Genomic DNA, 21363 nt, shown 5'->3' on the forward strand with positions numbered 1-21363 from the left:
GCCTTCATCCTCATGGGGATGTGGAATTTTCCAAGTTTTACTATCCTTTGGGGAATTTTAGGTCCCCACAAGGATAGAACAAACCCCCCCACACACACACAAACACTAACCCTCCTGTTCTGTTCAGATCACAATCCTGCTGAAAGATGTGACCACCCTGACCAAGGAGAAGACTGCCAAGGTCATCCCCAATGCCATTCAGATCAGCACTGACCACGACAAGGTGAGCCAAGGGGCTCGATATTCAGTCACACAGCCTACTATGGCGGTTCAGAGTAGTGGAAGAACAGTAGGTAACAGGTGTATCAATGACATGTAAAGGAAAATAACTTTTATTATAGATTGTTGTAGACAGTAGAGGTTGACCGATTATGCTTTTTCGATACCGATTATTGGAGGACCAAAAAAAGCCAATACCGATTAAACGGGCAATTCTTTAAAAACTATATGTAATAATGACAAATACAACAATTACTGAATGAACACTTATTTTAGCGTAATATAATAACATCAATAAAAATCTATTTAGCCTCAAATAAATAATGAAGCATGTTCAATTTGGTTTAAATAATGCAAAAACAAAGTTTTGGAGAAGAAAGTAAAAGTGCAATATGTGCCATGTAAGAAAGCTAATGTTTCAGTTCCTTGCTCAGAACATGAGAACATATGAAAGCTGGTAGTTCCTTTTAACATGAGACTTTAATTTTCCAAGGTAAGAGGTTTTAGGTTGTAGTTATTTATAGGACTATTTCTCTCTATACCATATGTATTCCATATACCTTTGACTATTGGATGTTCTTATAGGCACTTTAGTATTGCCAGTGTAACAGTATAGCTTCCGTCCCTCTCCTCGCTCCTCCCTGGGCTCGAACCAGGAACACATCGATAAAAGCCACCCTCGAAGCAGCGTTACCCATGCAGAGCAAGGGGAACAACCACTCCAAGTCTCAGAGCGAGTGACGTTTGAAACGCTATTAGCACGCTCCCTGCTAACTAGCTAGCCATTTCACATCGGTTACACCAGTCTAATCTCGGGAGTTGATAGGCTTTAAGTCATAAACAGCTCAATGCTTGAAGCACAGCGAAGAGCTGCTGGCAAAACGCACAAAAGTGCAGTTTGAATGAATGCTTACGAGCCTGCTGCTGCCTACCACCGCTCAGTCAGACTGCTCGATCAAATATCAAATCATAGACTTAATTATAACATAATAACACACAGAAATACGAGCCTTTGGACATTAATATGGTAGAATCCGGAAACTATAATTTAGAAAACAAAACGTTTATTATTTTCGCATATACCCTGACTCTGCCTGCAAAGAACGCAAGAGAAGTGACACAATTTCACCTGGTTAATATTGCCTGCTAACCTGGATTTCTTTTAGCTAAATATGCAGGTTTAAAAATATATACTTCGGTGTATTGATTTTAAGAAAGGCATTGGTGTTTATGGTTAGGTACACGTTGGAGCAACGACAGTCCTTTTTCCACGAATGCCACCTCATCGATTATATGCAACGCAGGACACTTTAGATAAACTAGTAATATCATCAACCATGTGTAGTTAACTAGTTATGATTTTTTTTAATAGGATAAGCTTAATGCTAGCTAGCAACTTACCTTGGCTTCTTACTGCATTCGCGTAACAGGCAGGCTTCTCGTGGAGTGCAATGAGAGGCAGGTGGTTTGAGCGTTGGACTAGTTAACTGTAGGTTGCAAGATTGAATCCCCGAGCTGACAAGGTAAAAATCTGTCGTTCTGCCCCTGAACTATTCCTAGGCCGTCATTGAAAATGAGAATGTGTTCTTAACTGACTTGCCTAGTTAAATAAAGGTGTTAAAAAACAAAAGATCAGCCAAATCGGTGTCCAAAAATACAGATTTCCGATTGTTATGAAAACTTTAAATCGGGTTGAATTAAATCGGCCATTCCGATTAATCTGTCGACCTCTAGTAGACAGTATGTGTGTATATATATTGTTTAGATCAGTGATTGTCAACTGGGGGGGGCGACGTCGTGGGAAGTGTACTTTGAAAGGATACCGCTGCAGCGCTTACTGTTGCTGAATTTACACGTGCCGTGCGATTGCAGTGGTCAAATGGCTAGCTATGTTCGGGTTTTCACTCTGCACTCACTCACTGACCAATACAATAACGTTCTTGCCCCAAACACACACACTGATCCAATGAAATGAGAGATTTCTCGACACACTAAACCAATATAAATGTAATTCCTCAACACTATTTTATTTTAAATGTGACACGTCCAATCAGATCTTCTGACAGCTAGCTTGATTGACAGCTAACTACGCAGTTGTGTTCTACAGGCGTTGCACATGTGGATAGTTAACTGTCATTTAAAGTTTTTAAAACGTGCCGCTCCCTCTTCATCTACTGCTGCTTCCAATGTCAACAATAAGGCAGACAATCCGGTCCCTGTTGAGAGGAGAAAACACGACCCCGAGTTTGTCAAATATGGTTTCACATATAAGACAGTGAGTGTGGACGCAGTGCGTCCTATGCAATGAGCTGTTAGCGAACGACAGCATAAAACCCCTCAAATGAAAAGGGATCTGGACACCAAGCATCCAAGACACAAAGATAAGACAGCTGACTTAAAATGAGTAAAATGTCAATATCTGGAGGCCTCACAAGATTCATTGAAGAAAAGGCACTTTGCATCATACCTTGTGGCCCAGCGCATTGCTAAGTGCAAAAATCCCACACCAGCGCAGAGGATCTCATACTCCCTGCTGCGATTGATATGTGAACTGAAATCTTGGGAAAGTCAGCCGCCAACAAACTTAAAACTATACCCCTATCCAATGACACCATGAGGAGAATCCAGGACATGTCTGAGGACATAACGTGCCTAACATCAGAGCACATCAGTGCAAATGGCCATTACGCACAGCAGCTTGATGAATCTACAGATGTAGCTCACCATGCGATTCTAATGGTCTATGTCAGACACGTCTGGGATAATAAGTGGTGATTTTCCCACCACCAACACTGCAAAGCCTGTCTTTAACACAATGAGGCAGCTGCCATGATGGGAAAGCACTCCAGGATAGTAAAGCGGATCCTGGAGAGAGCACAAAGTGCGACGTGGAACCACTGCTTTCTACACAGGGAGGCATTGGCAGCGAAGGACATGGTGCCTGAGCTCCACACCACTCTTCAGGATGTGATCAAGTGTGTCAACTATATCAAAAAGAGTTCCACAAAAAGCAGGTGTTTCCAGGCTTTCTGTGTGGATATGAGGAGCGAGTACCATATGAGGAGCGAGTACCAGCAGGTGCTTTATCGTGCAGAGGTCTGCTGGCTTTCCAGGGGTAAAGTGTTGGGTCGCTTTTATGAACTCCGAGCGGAGATTGCTGCGTTTCCTTCGGAAAAGAAGTCACCTCTGGCCGAACATTTCGATCGTGCGGAATGACTCGCACAGGTTGCCTACCTGGTGGATATTTGTGATCGTTTGAATTCTCTCAATGTGTCAATGCAATGGAGGGGGCACAATCGATTTCTACAGAGGGACGAAATGGATGCCTTCAAGATGAAGCTTACCGTTTGGGCAAATCATGTTTCTAACGTGAGTATTGACATGTTTCCTAATGCTGATTTAGAGATTCATAATCTGATCAACAAAGCGCACGGCGACACACTGAAAAAAAAACATTAGACAGCATCTTGTCAAGCTGCAGGGAAAGTTTTGCGACTAATTCCCAGAGGAGAACAGGAGACAAGACGACTGGATAAGTGGAGATGGGAGGCGTTGCCAAGCAACGAAGAGGATCAGCTGGTGGAACTGTCATTTGATCATAGACTGAGCATGCGCTTCCCGGAAATGACACTGCCACAGTTCTGGTGCAGCGTAGTGGGAGAATATCCTGCTCTCGCCTGTCATGCAATCAGAATCATGCTGCCGTTCAGCACTACCTATCTGTGTGAAAGTGGCTTCTCTGCTATGGCCGTGCTGAAAACTAAAAGCAGAAACAAACTGGACAGCCAGCATGACCTCCGAGTTGCCCTGTCAACCAGCACCCCAGACTTCAATAATACATAAACGTATCAAACTAAACACCCCCAGCTTTCCCACTGATAGGACACACACAGTGAACAATAACTCATGAACCTATGTTAATTAATTCTGACATTCATATGACCTTTTATTGGATCTAGTTAAAAATGTACACCTTTAAACTAAAATGTCAAGGTTGTGAAACTATTGACATTTGTAATTGATTAAGAATTCCTAATGATTAGTTTTTTATCGTAAACACTGGTATGTGTTACTGTTCATTTAACATTATTAGACTGTTTGTTTATGATGTCGTGTTCTGTGTGATAATTTATTACACCCCACTCCTGAACTGGTCGCTTAATTAAAATGTCTTATTCTCTTCAATTGGTACATGTTTTATCAGTTAATATGGCTGTGTAATGACTTTCTTTACTACCACAATTGAGACAGAGTCTATTTAGTAAGTGAAGCCTACCCAAGAAGGAAGCTGCAATACAACATTACAAAATGGAATCATCAACCTTCCATAATATTGGGTCGCGTCTCAATTGTCACTGTCAAATTTGGGTCCCCAGGCAAAACCAGTTGAGAACCACTGGCTTAGATGCTCCCAATGCTTGACAAATATATTTTATCATGGCAAAATAGGCTATTTCTGTCATTGTTTTTGACAAGCCAAAGCCGAATCAATAGCAATGACCACTAGCCGTCATTCCATCATTCACTCAATTTGTTTTCCTCTGTGCTTGCTCTCTCTCGGTCGTTTCATCCAGCACTTCTTCACGTCTTTCGGGGCGAGGGATCGCAGCTACATGATGATTTTCAGACTGTGGCAGAACGCACTGATGGACAAGGTACCCACCTCCTCTCCCTCCTCCTATCTCCAGCTCTCACACTCCTGCCAGTGTGAAGTGAATTGGGAATATACTACTGTTCAAAAGTTTAGGGTCACTTAGAAATGTCCTTGTTTTTTAAAGAAAAGCATGTTTTTTGTCCATTAAAATAACATCTAATTGATCAGAAATACAGTGTAGACATTGTTAATGTTGTAAATGACTATTGTAGCTGGAAACGGCTGATTTATTTTAATGGAATATCTACATAGGCGTACAGAGGCCCATTATCAGCAACCATCACTCCTGTGTTCCAATGGCACGTTGTGTTAGCTAATCCAAGTTTATCATTTTAAAAGGCTAATTGATCATTAGAAAACCCTTTTGCAATTATGTTAGCACAGCTGAAAACTTTTTATTGGATAATATGACTATTCAGTGATGAAATATAACATAACAAAATGTAACAGGACCCAAAATGCATCTAACACTGAACAAAACTATCGGTTACTGATTGATTGAATTACTGATTGACGTTTTAATGTCCTACAAGAGGAAATTCCAAGAAGTTAGTGAGACATTGAGAAGGTTAATGTCTGTTTCCTCTCAGCCTCTGTCCCCAAAGGAGCTGTGGCACATCGTCCATCAGTGTTACGGCACTGAGCTGGGCCTCACCAGTGAAGACGATGACTATGTCTCCCCCACCGGCGAGCACATTAACGGTCTACTGTGAGTGTACATGTTCGCTGTGTGTGTGTGAGAGAGATTCTGTTGACGTGCGCGCGTGCAACCATTTAGTTTGGCATTGTCCATTAAATTAGAACTGTCGTCCATTAGCTTTGATGAACTTCAACTCCTCTGGATTATCGATCCCTTCAATTAAAAGCTACTACCTGATTGTGAATTTTTAATCATGCTGTTCTTCCTCCTTTTCCTCCTATGTCTTCCTTCATTCTGTCTAATCCCCCCCCCCCCCCATACTGCCCTTTTTCTGTCCCCTTCATCTCTCTCTGTCTCTCTCTTTCTGTCTCTATCATTCAACCTCTCCTTCCAACCCCCCACATCTCAGGCCAGTGGATGAGTCAGTCTCTGTCTCTGACCTGTTGGACCTCAGCTCCTTGGGGGCCATAGCTTCTCTTGGTAGCTCGCCCCCCTCCTCCATGGCAGCCTTGTTCCCCAGTGGCCCCCTCCTAGCCAGTGGTGGTCTGGGCTCATCTCCCCCCTCCTCATCCACCTGTCTGCCCATAGACATCCCCGGCAGAACCTCCCTGGACCCCCCGGACCCCAGCCCGCCCAGCTCCCAGATCTCCCTGCCCTCAACCACACACTCCACACACACCGCCTCCTTGTCCGCCCCCGTCTCGGCTGCTGCCTCTTTCGTGAGTTTTGTTTGATTTCATGCCAGGGAAATACAGGGTCATATTCATTAGACAGCGTTTTGATACGTTTCACCCTAAGCTAAGGGCATCGTTAGTTAGGGGGGGGTTTAACTTTGAACTGGCTATAGAGATAGTTTATAATTATGACTGTTCCATTGTTTATCTTGATAGGATAAATATACCCCAGTCATACCCCAGTAGATCAAAGAGACGCTTGTTGGCTCTAAACGGCCATCCGTCTCGGATGTAATGCTAATGGGTGTGTTCCAAATGGCACCCTCTTCCCTTTATAGTGTACTACAGGGAATAGGGTACCATGACCCCCCTGGTCAAAGGTCGTGCACTATATAGGGAATAGGGTGTTATTTGGGACGCATCGCATGCTATGCCTAAAAGAGCCAGTGTTGTTGTCTGACCCGGGCAGAGTAGAGGCTTTGAGGTCATATCTGTCCGCTAAGGCTCATCAGTCATGTGTGTGTGTGTGTGTGTTTCTGCCTTAATGACCTCACGGCGGGTGGTAACTAACCACCCTTTTCTCTCCCCTCACATGCCATTTCCTAGTATGTGGAGGAGGGCGGGGACAGCTTGTTGGAGTCGGCCAATCATATGGTGCCCCTGTCTGCCACCAGCCTGGGAAACCTCTCCTCATTGGACCAGCTCACCAACGACGACGAGCTGCCCACCGACCCCAGCAACTCCTCAGACACACAGGAAGAGGGTGAGTTCTTGGAGCCCACTGGAGCATAGTTTCATGGGAAAACATTTTACATTTCGGCAAACATAGAAAATACATTTTCATCTGATGCAGACATGGGAGATTTGAGAGGGAAAGATGGGATTGTAGACAGTTTTTACAGAGGTCAAATTCTAACAAACCGTAAGGTGGTTTTCTCTCCTCATCTCCTTTCCTTCATTCCAACTAATCTGAAACAACGGGACAGGTAAAAACAATTTCCACCCTGCTGCTTTCAGCTCTCCTTTCTTCTCCGATCCATGCAGATGCAGAAGAGAGCCAGTTGAAACTGCTGCATACACACCCTTCCTATTGATCCCATACTAGTAGTCTAGTAGGACCTACATTACATTAGTCATTGACTCTCCTGAGAACAGACTGTGACTTGCTGCATTAAAGGAAAAAACTCCAGAGAAACTTGAGACGTCTGCATTCACTTTTCTGAAAATAAGGATGTTTTAGTGACTGACTTGACCGATTTTAAAGTGCCAGGTTCACGTTCCAGAAGTCTAAACTGTACTAGTGTTACTTTACTAGCAACCTAAAGTGAGGACTCTTACACTTCTCTTCTGCTCAAACAGAACGGTGTTAAACTGTGTCCCGTCAACAAAAAGCACATTATCCCTCCATTATTGCGACGAATCCTGGGGGATATATACAAACAAATGGTTTTTAAATATCATAGAAATTCTGATGATAGTCTATCTCAACTGTGGTATCTCTGCTAACGGGTGCGTTACTATAGTTGTGACTGGTGTGTAACTCTGTCCCCGTCCAGACGAGGTGGAGTCGTTCTGTGCGGACCTGGCTGGCCGGCTGCACATCAACATGGTGGTGCGCATGAGCGTGGACAAGTTGCACGACCTGCTCTTCTCCGCAGACACACACTTCATCCAGCATCTCTTCTCCCAGCGCCACTTCACAGGTCCGTACAGCGCAAGTGCGCGCACACGCTCAGGAACCGCACGCACCCATGTGTGCACACTAGCGCACCTGCTCTTCACATACACGCGCAGAGACACACACACACACATTTTGTTGATCTTACACGTGGTTGGCATTGGCAACGCTCTCGTTTTTCTTCCTCTTGATCCCTCTGCTCATTCTGTTTTCATTACCTTTCCAAATATCTCCTTAAATCTCTTAAAGTATAAATATTGTTCGTAGAGTACATTCCAGTACACACCACTGTTTCCCAGTACTAGTGATAGTCTGCCTAGAAACATGGATACAGTGGGGCAAAAAAGTATTTAGTCAGCCACCAATTGTGCAAGTTCTCCCACTTAAAAATCTTGCTTGTTTGTAGGTGACCAAATACTTATTTTCCACCATCATTTGCAAATTCATAAAAAATCCTACAATGTGATTTTCAGGATTTTTTTTCTTCTCATTTTGTCTGTCATAGTTAAAGTGTACCTATGATAAATTACAGGCCTCTCTCAACTTTTTAAGTTGGAGAACTTGCACAACTGGTGGCTGACTAAATACCTTTTTGCCCCACTGTAGGCTACAACACGATAGGATGAAAAATGTTTAGTTCATTCTATGTGGCTGATCGGCCCTTCCTAAAGTCTACTCCGCCAGGGCTTGTACAGTAAGCTTTAGAGCTCTGTCCAAGATGGGCACCCTATTCCCTATGTAGTGCGCTACATTGGACTGGTCCAACGTAGTGAAATAGGTAGGGAATGGGGTGCCATTTGGGACGCGGTCTGGGAGTATTAGTGCGCGAGATGCTCGTTGCCACCCCTTCCACTCCACCGTCTATCTCCTGATGCGCTGGTGCTCGTCTGCAGGACGTCTCTGCTGCGCCACACAGTATGGCTGGTGTCATGTATGGGGATGGAATGATTCTTATTGTCGTCCTAGTGCTTAGACAGGAGCTGTCCCAAATATTGGCACCATGGCCTATTCCCTACGTGAATAATAGGGTTCCATTTGGGATAGTCAGCCCCCCCCCCCCCCCCCCCCATTCCGTTCTCTCTTCTCAGACATAGGCCAGTGTATTGTAGCTCTAATGAGCAGTCCACAGTATTTGTTTACGCTGTGTTAACCTTCCTCCATCTCTCTCTCTCTCCTCTTCAACACCTCATATGCTATTGTCTGTTTTGAGAGAAGCAGTACAGGGCTCTGCGTATTCCTTGTTCTTAGCACAGTCCCCTAAAGTTGTCATTTATTAGATGCTGCCATAGAGGGGTGGAGTTGGTTGGTTGTTGGCCTCCCTGGTTTGTGCCCCTGCCAGCTTTGAGGACACTGTGTGGCTTTAATTAGTGCGTTTCCCTCTGTGAAGCGGTGCTGTGTCCCTCTCACTTTTCTCCCTCTGCCTTCCTCTCATTCTGTCCTCTCTCAGTCCTACTTTCTATTTCTCTCACTTAACGTCTCTCTCTCTCTCTCACACATACACTCCCTCCCTCATTCTTTTCCTCGTCCTCCCTCTCTCTCTCTCTGTCCCTCCGTCAGACCTGTCAGTTCGTGAGTGGCAGCAGGACGGCAGCAGTGGGAACACCAACCGGATCCTGAGTTACACCATCGCCATCAACAACCCCTTGGGCCCCAAGACCGCCCCCGTAGTGGAGACGCAGGTCAGTCAGTCAGCACGTTGGATTTCATAGTTTAAACAACATTTGGTCGACATGAGTGGAGGCTGGTGTCGTGTTAAATCAGACGACAGGCTCGTTTGAAATGAATGGAACCGGGTCAAACATATGGATTTGATGTGTTTGATGCCGTTCTATTCATTTCATTCCAGCCATTACAATGAACCTGTCCTCCCGTTTTTAAAGTGACACCAGCCTCCATTGTCCTCCATGTTCTGGTTTGAATATCCGGTTCGCCAACAAACAAAAAAAACTATGAATTCTAGGGCACGGCACAGGAAACGTTGAGAGTCGGAGTCTCCACTGAGTTGGAGAACAAGACTTGACTTGCCTTCTGAGGATTGGGACACACCTCCTAGGTCATTCACTCACGCTAACCACTTTCCCTCGCTCCCTCCAGACACTGTATAAGAACAGTGCCCCGGGCGAGTGTTACGTGGTGGACTCGGAGGTGATTACCTCGGGCATCCCCTACCAGGACTACTTCTACACCGTGCACCGCTACTGCCTCACCTCCATCAACAAGAACAAGAGCAGACTCCGGTATACCTACTTCCACCAGCTTTTGACTAGTAGTTTGTGTATGAGTTGCCTGAGCAGATCAGATATCGGGGGGGTTTTAGTTGTTTGAATCGACTTTTTGAGTGCTCACCTACTAAATGTTGTGTGTATCAGGTGAACTCACTGCCTTAGAAACCGAGAGTTTATGTTCTTACTTCACATAAAATACACCCGATATGGATGAAGGGTTCTTTTTAAACTGTTCTAAAGGTGCAGTGAACTCAACCTGATGTTACTGGTTACAGTGTGATGGACTCGTGAGTTGTATCTGCCTGTGTGTCTGCAGGGTGTCGTCAGATATCTGCTACAAGAAGCAGCCGTGGAGCCTGGTGAAGGCGCTCATCGAGAAGAACACCTGGAGTGGCATCGAGGAGTACTACAGACACATGGGTGAGACTGACTTACATTGTGGTCTTGTTCTCCTACTCAGGATAAAGCAGTGTCTGTGTTCTTATTGCTTACCACCTCTCTTTCTGGTTATGTCTCTCCCTCCCTCCCTCTCTGTCCCTCCCTCCCTCCCTCCCTCCCTCCCTCCCTCCCTCCCTCCCTCCCTCCCTCCCTCCCTCCCTCCCTCCCTCCCTCCCTCCCTCCCTCCCTCCCTCCCTCCCTCCCTCCCTCCCTCCCTCCCTCCCTCCCTCCCTCCCTCTCTGTCTCCCTCTCTGTCTCCCTCTCTGTCTCCCTCTCTGTCTCCCTCTCTGTCTCCCTCTCTGTCTCCCTCTCTGTCTCTCCCTCCCTCTCTGTCTCTCCGTCCCTCTCTGTCTCTCCGTCCCTCTCTGTCTCTCCGTCCCTCTCTGTCTCTCCGTCCCTCTCTGTCTCTCCCTCCCTCTCTGTCTCTCCCTCCCTCTCTGTCTCTCCCTCCCTCTCTGTCTCTCCCTCCCTCTCTGTCTCTCCCTCCCTCTCTGTCTCTCCCTCCCTTCTCTGTCTCTCCCTCCCTTCTCTGTCTCTCCCTCCCTTCTCTGTCTCTCCCTCCCTCTCTGTCTCTCCCTCCCTCTCTGTCTCTCCCTCCCTCCCTCTCTGTCTCTCTCCCTCCCTCTCTGTCTCTCCCTCCCTCTCTGTCTCTCTCCCTCCCTCCCTCTCTGTCTCTCTCCCTCCCTCTCTGTCTCTCTCCCTCCCTCTCTGTCTCTCTCCCTCCCTCTCTGTCTCTCTCCCTCCCTCTCTGTCTCTCTCCCTCCCTCTCTGTCTCTCTCTCCCCCTCTGTCTCTCTCTCCCTCCCTCTCTGTCTCTGTCTCTCTCCCTCTGTCTCTCTCTCCCTCCCTGTCTCTCTCTATCCCTCCCTCTCTCTCTCTCCCTCCCTCTCTGTCTCTCTGTCTATCCCTCTCTCTGTCCATCCCTCTCTCCCCCCCTCTCTGTCTATCCCTCCCTCTCTCTGTCTCCCTCCCTCTCTCTCTCTGTCCCTCTGTCTCTCTCTCTCTCTCCCTCCCTCTCTCTCTCTGTCTATCGCTCCCCCCTCTCTCTCGCTCCCTCCTTCTTTCTCTGTCTCTCTCCCTCCCTATCAGAGAGTGAGGTGTGTAAGCTGGAGACTCTGCTCCAGTCTGAGGTGTCAGTGGTGACCTCTGGGGATGTGGTGGGGGCAGACTCTGCCAAGACACCCCCGGCCCTGCGGCGACGCAAACGCACCTGCTCCCGGCGCCCGGGGGACCGGGAGAGAGAGGGAGGGGGTGCGGGAGGTGGAGAGCGTGGGGACAGAGGGATGGGAGAGGAACGGAGAGAAGCGGGTGAGTCAACAGGGTCGTGGTGGTGTCAGCTCATATTGATTAGGGCACACTGAAACGTAGTCCCTCCCTTTTTCAGTAAATATTCTTCCGTTTGATGCCTAATAAATAAGACCCATATAAAAGATTGTCAAGAAGAGAGTTCAATGTTCACCTCTTGTCAATCAAACTTATGTCTCCAGGTTTATGATAATTCATACAACTAAATGTCAGATGCCAGTGGTGCTCTGCTTTGCATTATACACTGACATCTGGTGGTGTGATTTGGAACTGCATCCAGGCTCTTCTGGCAATAAGTCACTTGTTTCCCTTTTGACCAGGTGGTCAGTACAAGTACGGAGAGCGGTGGCGTGGCGGAGGCAGCAGCATCTCTACCATACTGCTCATAGTCAGCTTCATGTGAGTACCGACCTCTCGGCGTGCCGTGAAAAGAAACTCTGATTGTTGATCGTTTCCCCTGTCCCTTAGTAGGAGTAAACCAAGGGAATGATCAATTGCCTGATCTTGTCCAGTTTATGAGCTTATCAGAGAGCTTTAGGATGAATCCATACTTGAGGTACCGTAATCTCCGGACTATAAGCCGCTACTTTTTTCCCACGCTTTGAACCTTGCGGTTTATACACGGCTAATTTATGGATTTTTCCCACTTTCACAAAAAACTGAGCACCGTCACATAATGTGACGTAAATCGAGCGCTCTCAAACTTCCCATCATTCTGATTACGGTAGTCATTTTGTCACCCTCATCATGGCAAAGACACGGAGAAATGCATATGATGCAGCTTTCAAGTTGAAGGCGATCGATCTGTTGGAAAAGGAAAGAGAGCTGCTGACAGCGTGGAGCATTGTCAAAAAATCCACTATCATCAACGGGTTTCGAAAGGCTGGACTGCTGCGTGTTGAAGAGGGCAGCGATCCAACATCGGATGAAGCAATTCTGAGGCTATTCAACTCCGACACCGAATGAGATGACTTCAGTGGTTTCAGTGCACAGGAGGAGGAAGATAGTGACCAATGACTTTCTTGGTAGGCTACTGTTTACTGCTATTTTTTAAATATTTGTTACAAGCCGTGTTTCGTTTAAAGGCTGTGTAAAGTTAATTTGTTTCAATGTACCGGTAGGCACCTGCGGCTTATAGACGTGCGGCTTATTTATGTACAAATTACATATTTTTTTTAATAATTCAGTGGGTGTGGCTTATATTCAGGTACGCTTAATAGTCCAGAAATTACGGTACACACATTTCACACAATTCTCCCATTTGACGTCAATACATAACCTACACTTAACTCAAGTTGGGATTGGACTGTTTGTGAGTGATTGTGAAAGTGTTTTCGGGGCCTCTCATCCCTGTAGCATTACCGTAACCACCACAGTATGTGAGTTCCACTAGTGTACAAATGTCTGAATGCTTGTTTTTGTCTTTTTCTGTAATCCATGTCGTCAAAGTGTTTGTGGGGAGGGTTTCAATGAAATGAATATCTCCTCTGCTTACTAACAGCCTCCCGCTGCCTCTCTTTCTCTCTTTCTCTCTCTCTTTCTCTCGCTACATGTACATAGGATCTGTGTCAGGTACCGTATAATAATCGTCAATGTCTTGCCGAATGACATGTTCAGTGTTGTGAAGTCTGCTCTGTCATTTGATGTAGTATGATTGATTTGTTCTCCAAAAACGTGTGTGTGTGTGTATACAGTTTGAGTTGTACAACCACTTTTCCCATTCCTTCTGGAGTTCTCATTCCTGAATGTTGTCCCCTTTTATTCATAACCTAGTCTCGCTCCCTCTGTTTTTGGCCCATACTTATGTCAATACATTTACCACCTCTCTTTCTCTGCTTTTTTTGGTTCTCTCAACTCTCTTCTCTTTTCTTTCTCTCTCTCTCTCTCTCTCTCTCTTTCTCTCTCTCCTCTAGTCTGGTGGTGTTGGTGGCCCTCAACATGCTCTTGTTTTACAAGTTGTATTCTCTGGAGAGAGCTGCACACACACTGGAGACGTGGCACTCCTTCTCTCTGTCTGACAGGTAACCAAGCCAGGATACATCTTTATATTATAGTCATTACTACTTACCCATCAGAGGTTTATTTCACCTTTTTATTTAACCAGCTAGTTGAGAACAAGTTCTCATTTGCAACTGCGACCTGGCCAAGATAAAGCGTAGCAATTCGACACAGTACAACAACACAGAGTTACGCATTGGAATAAAAAAAAACATACAGTCAATAATACAGTAGAACAAAGAAAACAAAAAGTCTATGTACAGTCAGTGCAAATGAGGTAAGATACGAGAGTTAAGGCAATAAATAGGCCATGGTGGCGAAGTAATTACTATATAGCCATTAAACACTGGAATGGTAGATGTGCAGAAGATGAATGTGCAAGTTGAGATACTGGGGTGCAAAGGAGCAAGATAAATAAATAAATACAGTATGGGGATGAGGTAGATGGGCTGTTTACAGATGGGCTATGTACAGGTGCAGTGATCTGTGAGTTGCTCTGACAGCTGGTGCTTAACGCTAGTGAGGGAGATATGAGTCTCCAGCTTCAGAGATTTTTGCAGTTCGTTCCAGTCATTGGTAGCAGAGAACTGGAAGGAAAGACGACCAAAGGAGGAATTGGCTTTGGGGGTGACCAGTAAGATATACCTACTGGAGCGCGTGCTACTATGGTGACCAGTGAGCTGAGCTAAGGCGGGGCTTAACCTAGCAGAGTCTTGTAGATGACCTGTAGCCAGTGGGTTTGGCAGTGAGTATGAAGCGAGGGCCAACCAACGAGAGCGTACAGGTCGCAATGGTGGGTAGTGTATGGGGCTGTGGTGACTAAACGGATGGCACTGTGATAGACTGCATCCAATTTGTTGAGTAGAGTAGAGCATTTCTAGCATGTGAACTAACTCCTCTTCACTTGCTCTCTCTCTCTCTCCCTCCCTCTCATTCTTCTCCTCTCTTCTCTCCATCCAGTCCTCTACCCCAGTCTGCAGGAGAGTGGGCCCAGGTGTTGCAGCTCCAGAGACAGTTCCACCAGGCCCAGCTGGGCAAATGGCAACAGATCCTCCAATCCTCAGTCACTCTGCTAGACCAGGTGTGTGTGTGTGTGTTTACTTTCTATGTGCGCACGTCATTTACAAAGCGTACACAAGGCTTACAAACGGCTTCACTGTTATTCATGAGTGAGTCATCATGGCTGTTGTAATGACATTAGCCTCCTCCTCTGTCTTCTCTCTCTCCCTCAGATGAAACAGTCGTTGGAAAAGCTCCACCGTGGCGTCGTCACTCCAGAAGTCCAGCAGGATCCCCCCTCGAACCCCACTTCAGAGTCTCTCACTGAGCACTGATCCTCCAGCCATCACCAGCCCTCAAGTGGGTATGAATAGACCACGGGGGAGGTAGCCAGAGGGGGAGGGTCCGGCTGGGCCAATCAGGGAGAGTGACTCACTCTCACCCGACCCCGAAGCTCCACTCCTGCTTCTCTACTCAAAACAGACAGGAAGAGATGTGGGGGGAGTGGGAATTACCTGTAAGGGGACCTTCACTACCCATAACTCCCCACGCCTCAGTTTGAGCAACCTGCAATGGGGTTGGGGGGTGAGAGACCTTTGGGGGGACTACACTACCCATAATTCCCCACACCTCAGTCCAAGTTCCACCTTCCATAGTCACCACCACCTCTCACGTCCAGACAGTTAGACTGGGAATGTCTTCAGGACTACAGCAATAACATAGTCATTACATTACCATATCTCCCACAGTCAGGGCTAAAGGCTGGCCAATTTGTATAGTACCATCCGCTCCTCACATGCAACCAACCATGCTGCTCTCCCTGAACCATCTCCCCTGCCTGAGCAGCCAAGAGACATTTTCAAGACAGATCATCGACTGCATTTCAGCATATGCAGCCCTGCTGCTGCATTTCAAATGGACAGACTCGGGTCCAATGCATTTCAAATGGACAGACTCGGGTCCAATGCATTTCAAATGGATAGACTCGGGTCCAACACATTTCAAATGGATAGACTCGGGTCCAACGCATTTCAAATGGATAGACTCGGGTCCAACGCATTTCAAATGGATAGACTCGGGTCCAACGCATTTCAAATGGATAGACTCTGGGTCCAACGCACTTCAAATGGATAGACTCGGGTCCAACGCATTTCAAATGGATAGACTCGGGTCCAACGCACTTCAAATGGATAGACTCGGGTCCAACGCATTTCAAATGGATAGACTCGGGTCCAACGCATTTCAAATGGATAGACTCGGGTCCAACGCATTTCAAATGGATAGACTCGGGTCCAACGCATTTCAAATGGATAGACTCGGGTCCAACGCATTTCAAATGGATAGACTCGGGTCCAACGCATTTCAAATGGATAGACTCGGGTCCAACGCATTTCAAAATGGATTGTCTTGACTTGGTGAGACTGCATTTCTCAAAATGGGCCAACCTGGATTAACTTTGTGTTTCAAAATGGATGCAAATTGGGAGCTTTCCCAGCCCTGAGAAACAGCTATGGCTCTGTTCCCAGCTGAAGCCAGCCAAGGGGACTTATGTGCCTCGGTGTGAGGGGTCCGCTCAGCTAAGTCCCCCTTGAGCCTCCGGAAATGAGGGACACATGAGGAGAGCGGGACGAGAGAGGGGATAGATACATGAGACTTTCTGTAATCCAACCATTTAGTCGTTCTTCCTTTCTCTCTTTCTCTCCATCCATCTGGGATCAGCAGCTTCCATCTTAAAGGCTTGATCTCTGACAAAGGCAGTCCGTCCTCTGGGAGAGTCATTTCAAAACCAGACGTGAATAATACAAAAAGACTCCTAAACCCTCTACGAGCTCATGTTTATCATTAGCTGTCTTTTTGAGGGTGACTGGGTCGTTTTGGGAATTGAGAGAGAGAGCGAAGGATGATTGTGTGCGCCAGACCATTACAGTATTTATTTTACACGACTTTGATTTCGAAAAGTCCTGTCCCGCTCTCAAAGCGAGTGAATTCTTTTCCCCTTCTATATGCTCTGTGTTAATACTTCAGCACGGACCAAGAAAGAGCTATAAAGTTAATATTTTATATTTCCTGGTCATAGCAATAATGATATTTGTTGATTTATACTACCTTTTGAATGTGTAAAAAGTAGTATGTCACTAAAGTGTGTTTAGGGCAAAATGAGACGAGCAAGCAAAGATCTGGAGTTGGAGAAGAAGACGGAGAAGTCTATGTATTAGAAAGAAGTGTCCTCATCGTCACATCGTCACTGTTACATTTGGTATTATTAAGATTAGTATGATTATGACTTTGTTTGTTTTTCCGCACTCGGTCAACTTCTAATTGTATTATTTGGATCGGACTTGAAGTGTTTCAGGGTTACCGGCTACTCTGTAGACCAGTCTGCGTACCAAATAGCACCCCATTCCCTTTATAGTGTGGTGCACTACATAGGAAAGGATGTGCCGTTTTGGGACGCAGACGCCGTAGACCAGGTAAACAGAGAGATGCAATAAACTAGTGACTTTCTAGTGTAAACTGGACTGGATTTAAAAAAGGACCAACCAGAAGTCTAGGCCCGGAAAAAGATCAAGGGAATCTATTGCAGTACTGTGTTTGTGAGTTCAAATTGATATGTTATTCATTTTCATTTTATATCTTCATTTTGTAGTCTATCCTGTTTTCTTGTTTTTGTTTGTCGTAAGGTCATCTCATTTTATTTTCTGCCCCCCCCCATCTGATTCCCCCCTCACTGTCTATCATAAACCATTTCTCTTTTCCTCATTGTTTTCCTATTCATCCCCCTTCCTATTGTCTTTCACTCTTCCTCTCTCTCTTTCCTCGTTGTGCTCCCTGCCCCCCTCTCTCCTTCAGTCTCTCGCCTGTGCAAGTGTGTGAGCCTTGCTGTGCACGGCCAAACAGTGAGTGATCAAAGGATGTACTATATTTATTAGGGTTGGGGGGGGGGGGGTCGCGGGGTGCAAATGTACTGTAAAAGATTTGATTGTACACAATGCCCTGGAGAGAAATGAAAAGCTCTAAAATATGCAACAACTCATCGGAGTCTTATTTTTTAAAAGTGTGTGTGTCATTTTAAGCATTTTCATAAAAAGTTGAACTAAAAGGTCTTTCAAAACAGTCGGTGTAATTATGTCATCTTTCTGACTTCCCAACTTGTCCAAATTCAAACTTCTCTGTTGCTTTGACCTGTTGAGGCAAAGCATTTCATTGATTTTTAGATGTCTGCCAATCACAGCGACTGCAGACAAAGTCCATGTAGATCGATACTGTTGATTGACCTACAAACACAGTTGACCTACTGGCCTACATCATTACCAAGGAGCAGGAGACACTGTTGCAATCTATGTCACAGGACATTGTCACAGGAATTGATCTGGCCTGCTATCTTTCTAGGTTGAAGGGTGGTCATACTGCTTACCGTATTAGATAATATATCATAATAATATCTGTCATTTAGTAGATGCTTTCACCGAAAGCAACGCAGTCATTTGTTATACCTACGAGTGGTCCCAGGAATCGAACACACTGTTCCGGCAATGCAAGCGCCATGCTGTACCAACTGCGCTTCAGAGGACACGTTAGTTAATGGGGAACTTCAAACCTTGTTGTTTTTTTTAAAAAGAAGAACTTGAACTCTCCTGTTTTTTTTGTTTTTGTGTTAATTTCATACCTTCTCTGTTAATAAAGGGGCGACTTAGAGAAGGGAGATGCGGTGTAGTTGCCAGGATACGTACAATTAACATTTTAGTCATTTAGCAGATGCTCTTATCCAGAGCAACTTAGTGCATTTGTCTTCAGATAGCTAGGTGGGACAGCCACATAGAGGCATAGAAAGTACACTTTTTTTCCTCAACGTAGCTATCAGTCGAGTCAAAGCTAGAATGGGGGGAGAACGTATATGTGCAGCGCCCTTAACTGAAAGGCCACCCTCAGGCACCTTGTCCATTATGTTAAAGTATATTTGGGAATTGTCATTTAAATAAGAGCGGTTTTAAAAGGTCATAAGGGAACGTTTGTGTTTGACCACTGCTGAAGTCTGTCATGGTTGACGCCATGGTCAACAGACTACACTATCTGCTATCTGACCCTCCTGACTCCCAGTGAGCCCGTCAATTTCCTGGAAATGTTACATCACTGTGACATCACCAGTTTCCAGTCAGGTACTGTATCATGAGGTTAGCCACAGCACATTGACAGCCATACAACATGTGACTGCATGCCAGTACAACAGGCCATTTCTGTCCCACACTTCAGTAGCTCCTATGCTCTTTAGATGATATCATTACACGCTGTCTCTCTCTGCGTGCGAAGGGGACTGAAAAGTTCCCACAAACATTTCCCCAAATATACAAATCTGACACGGTAGAGATTGTTTAGATTTAATCAACCAGACATAAAGCCTACTCCATTCTCACATGACAATTGTATTATGGTATAAAGCTGACTGTTTTGACAAGCAACATTTCTGAACTGGAAAAGCTCTCTTCAGTGAACATTTTGAATTACAGCAGAAGTAGATTATTCCCTGTTTTAAGCCTGTTGTTTTTTCCAACATATATTCCGCTATTTAATGTTGAAGTTCTGTGAAAGGTGAATAGAAACTCTAACCTGACCAAATCGGCGTGAGGTTTTTTGTTTTTTGTTAAGGAATTTTGAATAATTCAAAATCTTGAACATGAATTCTAATGAATGATCATTTGTTCACGCGTTGCAGTTATCATGCGATAACAATCCTATTATTCTTTCACTTTTCTGTACTTCAAATGTAGCAAACCCAGATCCCAATGACATTCCACAAGAAAGTATGCATGCAACATGGCAGTCCACATTAGGCAGTGTTCTGCTGCCCCTGGAGGTATAATTCAGAATTGACTGCCAAATAGGAAGGACAGGGATGTCAGTTTTCAATAGCAGCTCACTGTACTCTGCTCCATAGGGACTGATCGATATGAGCACTAAGCCAACACTATGTATATAGTATAGTTTCTGCTCACATTGGGTAGCTTCATTAAATAACTTGTTTTAAACCAGTTTAGCGTCTTGTTTAAACCATTTCAGGTCTTCGAGCAGTCACAGACATTCCTGCTCCAGACACACTGGGCAAATTGTGGTAGTTTCCCACGGTAGTAAAATGGTAGCTAATATCACATGCCCTTGGTTGTTGTAAATATGGTCAGGAAATTCTTGCAAATGAAGCATTAATGAAATATGGAGAGAATGCAAATTATACTGCAATAAATATATGTATAATGTGTGGAGGTTTCCAGTCACAACGGTAGAATGATCGTCTCAACATTTAAAAATGGCACTGCTATAATGTGACACTTTCTAGAAGGATACATTGGTGGATAATTATAGCTTTGAGGAATTGACCATGTTCATTACCTTAAGTCGTCTGACATAAGCAACCCTCACAAGCTGATGTCCAAATGAATGTCCATCTAATCACAACCGTCCGTTTCTCTCGCGAACATCTCAATAAGACCTACCGGTTATGTGAAAATAATTCCATTGCATTGATAAATAGTTAGCTACAGTCCTTCTCGATTTACAGTATGTACAGGCATGAGTCCTACTCTAGCCACTGAATAGTGAATTTGCCCTGATCCTAATGTACTTTTTGAGCTTGAGAGAGTTATCCTATTGGTAACATTACTAGAACATTAATGCTTTAACCTTTTAACAGGTAGACAGATGTTGTCAAACAGAAATAGTTGCTCTGGATGTGTACAATCCATTACTCCCAGCTAGTCAACCGTGTGTTAGGCTACTACTCCCCAGGGTACTCATTTCATTAACCTGAATGCATAACTTTCTTAAGGTTTTACTGGGATGCTTTTGAATATACCGGTAGGCTAGTCTGGATCTGCGCATAATAGCCATTGAAGGTCTGATCAAGACCCGCTACTGAAGCCAAGTAAGATTGCAGTTGAGTTCTGATCTCTAATTGCTTTGATACAAGCACACTTTAGAATCCTGAAATTGACCTTTAGAAACATATTAATGCCAATGGTTATGATGTATCACTACTATGTATGAACTAACTTAATATAATGTAGGAGTATTACAATGAAGATTTGGATTGCATAATTAAGGATACGTACTGTATATACAACTCTCTTTGATATTATAGTACTGCTCGATAGTACACTCATGCTGTATATTTGCATTTAAATACAGTAATGTCTTTTTTTTCCATCGGCTGTCATCCATCTGTTCTCTGGACAAGCCTCTTGGCTGCTCCTCCTGGATGGGGTAATGAGATGGTGTCATAATGGAAGTCTGGAAGAAGGGGTGAAGTGTTGAAGGGCTATCGAGAGCTATTTGTCGTTTCGAGCCATTATTTAACCTGAAATGAAAACAAAACTTTTAAGACAACATAGATGCCATGAATCCACTATTAAAGGAGAAGTTATATTTTACGGTGAGAAACCATCTAATATCAAGTTGTAAAATCCTGAACTTCTCCTTTAACATTCAAATGTTGATGATTTGGTTCTGGGTGCTGATATGAGTTCCTTCCCATCAGTGACAGAA

At 44.9% G+C, this 21363-nt stretch overlaps 1 protein-coding gene across 5 annotated transcripts in view; it reads left to right on the plus strand.

The window, feature by feature from the left end:
- The window catches only part of LOC109909218 (protein Aster-A), a 35720-nt gene extending 17777 nt beyond the window's left edge, over positions 1-17943 (plus strand). For 4 of the 5 annotated variants that reach the window (XM_031790515.1, XM_031790531.1, XM_031790516.1 and 1 more), the window contains 15 exons: positions 128-223; positions 4794-4874; positions 5464-5582; positions 5923-6232; positions 6794-6950; positions 7744-7890; positions 9423-9544; positions 9960-10102; positions 10407-10510; positions 11617-11835; positions 12153-12231; positions 13393-13404; positions 13746-13853; positions 14791-14911; positions 15063-17943. In XM_031790515.1, coding sequence (XP_031646375.1) covers positions 128-223; positions 4794-4874; positions 5464-5582; positions 5923-6232; positions 6794-6950; positions 7744-7890; positions 9423-9544; positions 9960-10102; positions 10407-10510; positions 11617-11835; positions 12153-12231; positions 13393-13404; positions 13746-13853; positions 14791-14911; positions 15063-15164 — 1920 coding nt within the window. In that variant the 3' untranslated portion in view covers positions 15165-17943. The remainder of the gene's footprint in view (positions 1-127; positions 224-4793; positions 4875-5463; positions 5583-5922; positions 6233-6793; positions 6951-7743; positions 7891-9422; positions 9545-9959; positions 10103-10406; positions 10511-11616; positions 11836-12152; positions 12232-13392; positions 13405-13745; positions 13854-14790; positions 14912-15062) is intronic. The other variant, XM_031790518.1, reaches the window with a different exon arrangement.
- The last annotated feature ends 3420 nt before the right edge of the window (positions 17944-21363 follow it).

The sequence above is a fragment of the Oncorhynchus kisutch genome, linkage group LG2, assembly GCF_002021735.2.
Source record: "Oncorhynchus kisutch isolate 150728-3 linkage group LG2, Okis_V2, whole genome shotgun sequence".
NCBI lineage: Eukaryota > Metazoa > Chordata > Actinopteri > Salmoniformes > Salmonidae > Oncorhynchus > Oncorhynchus kisutch.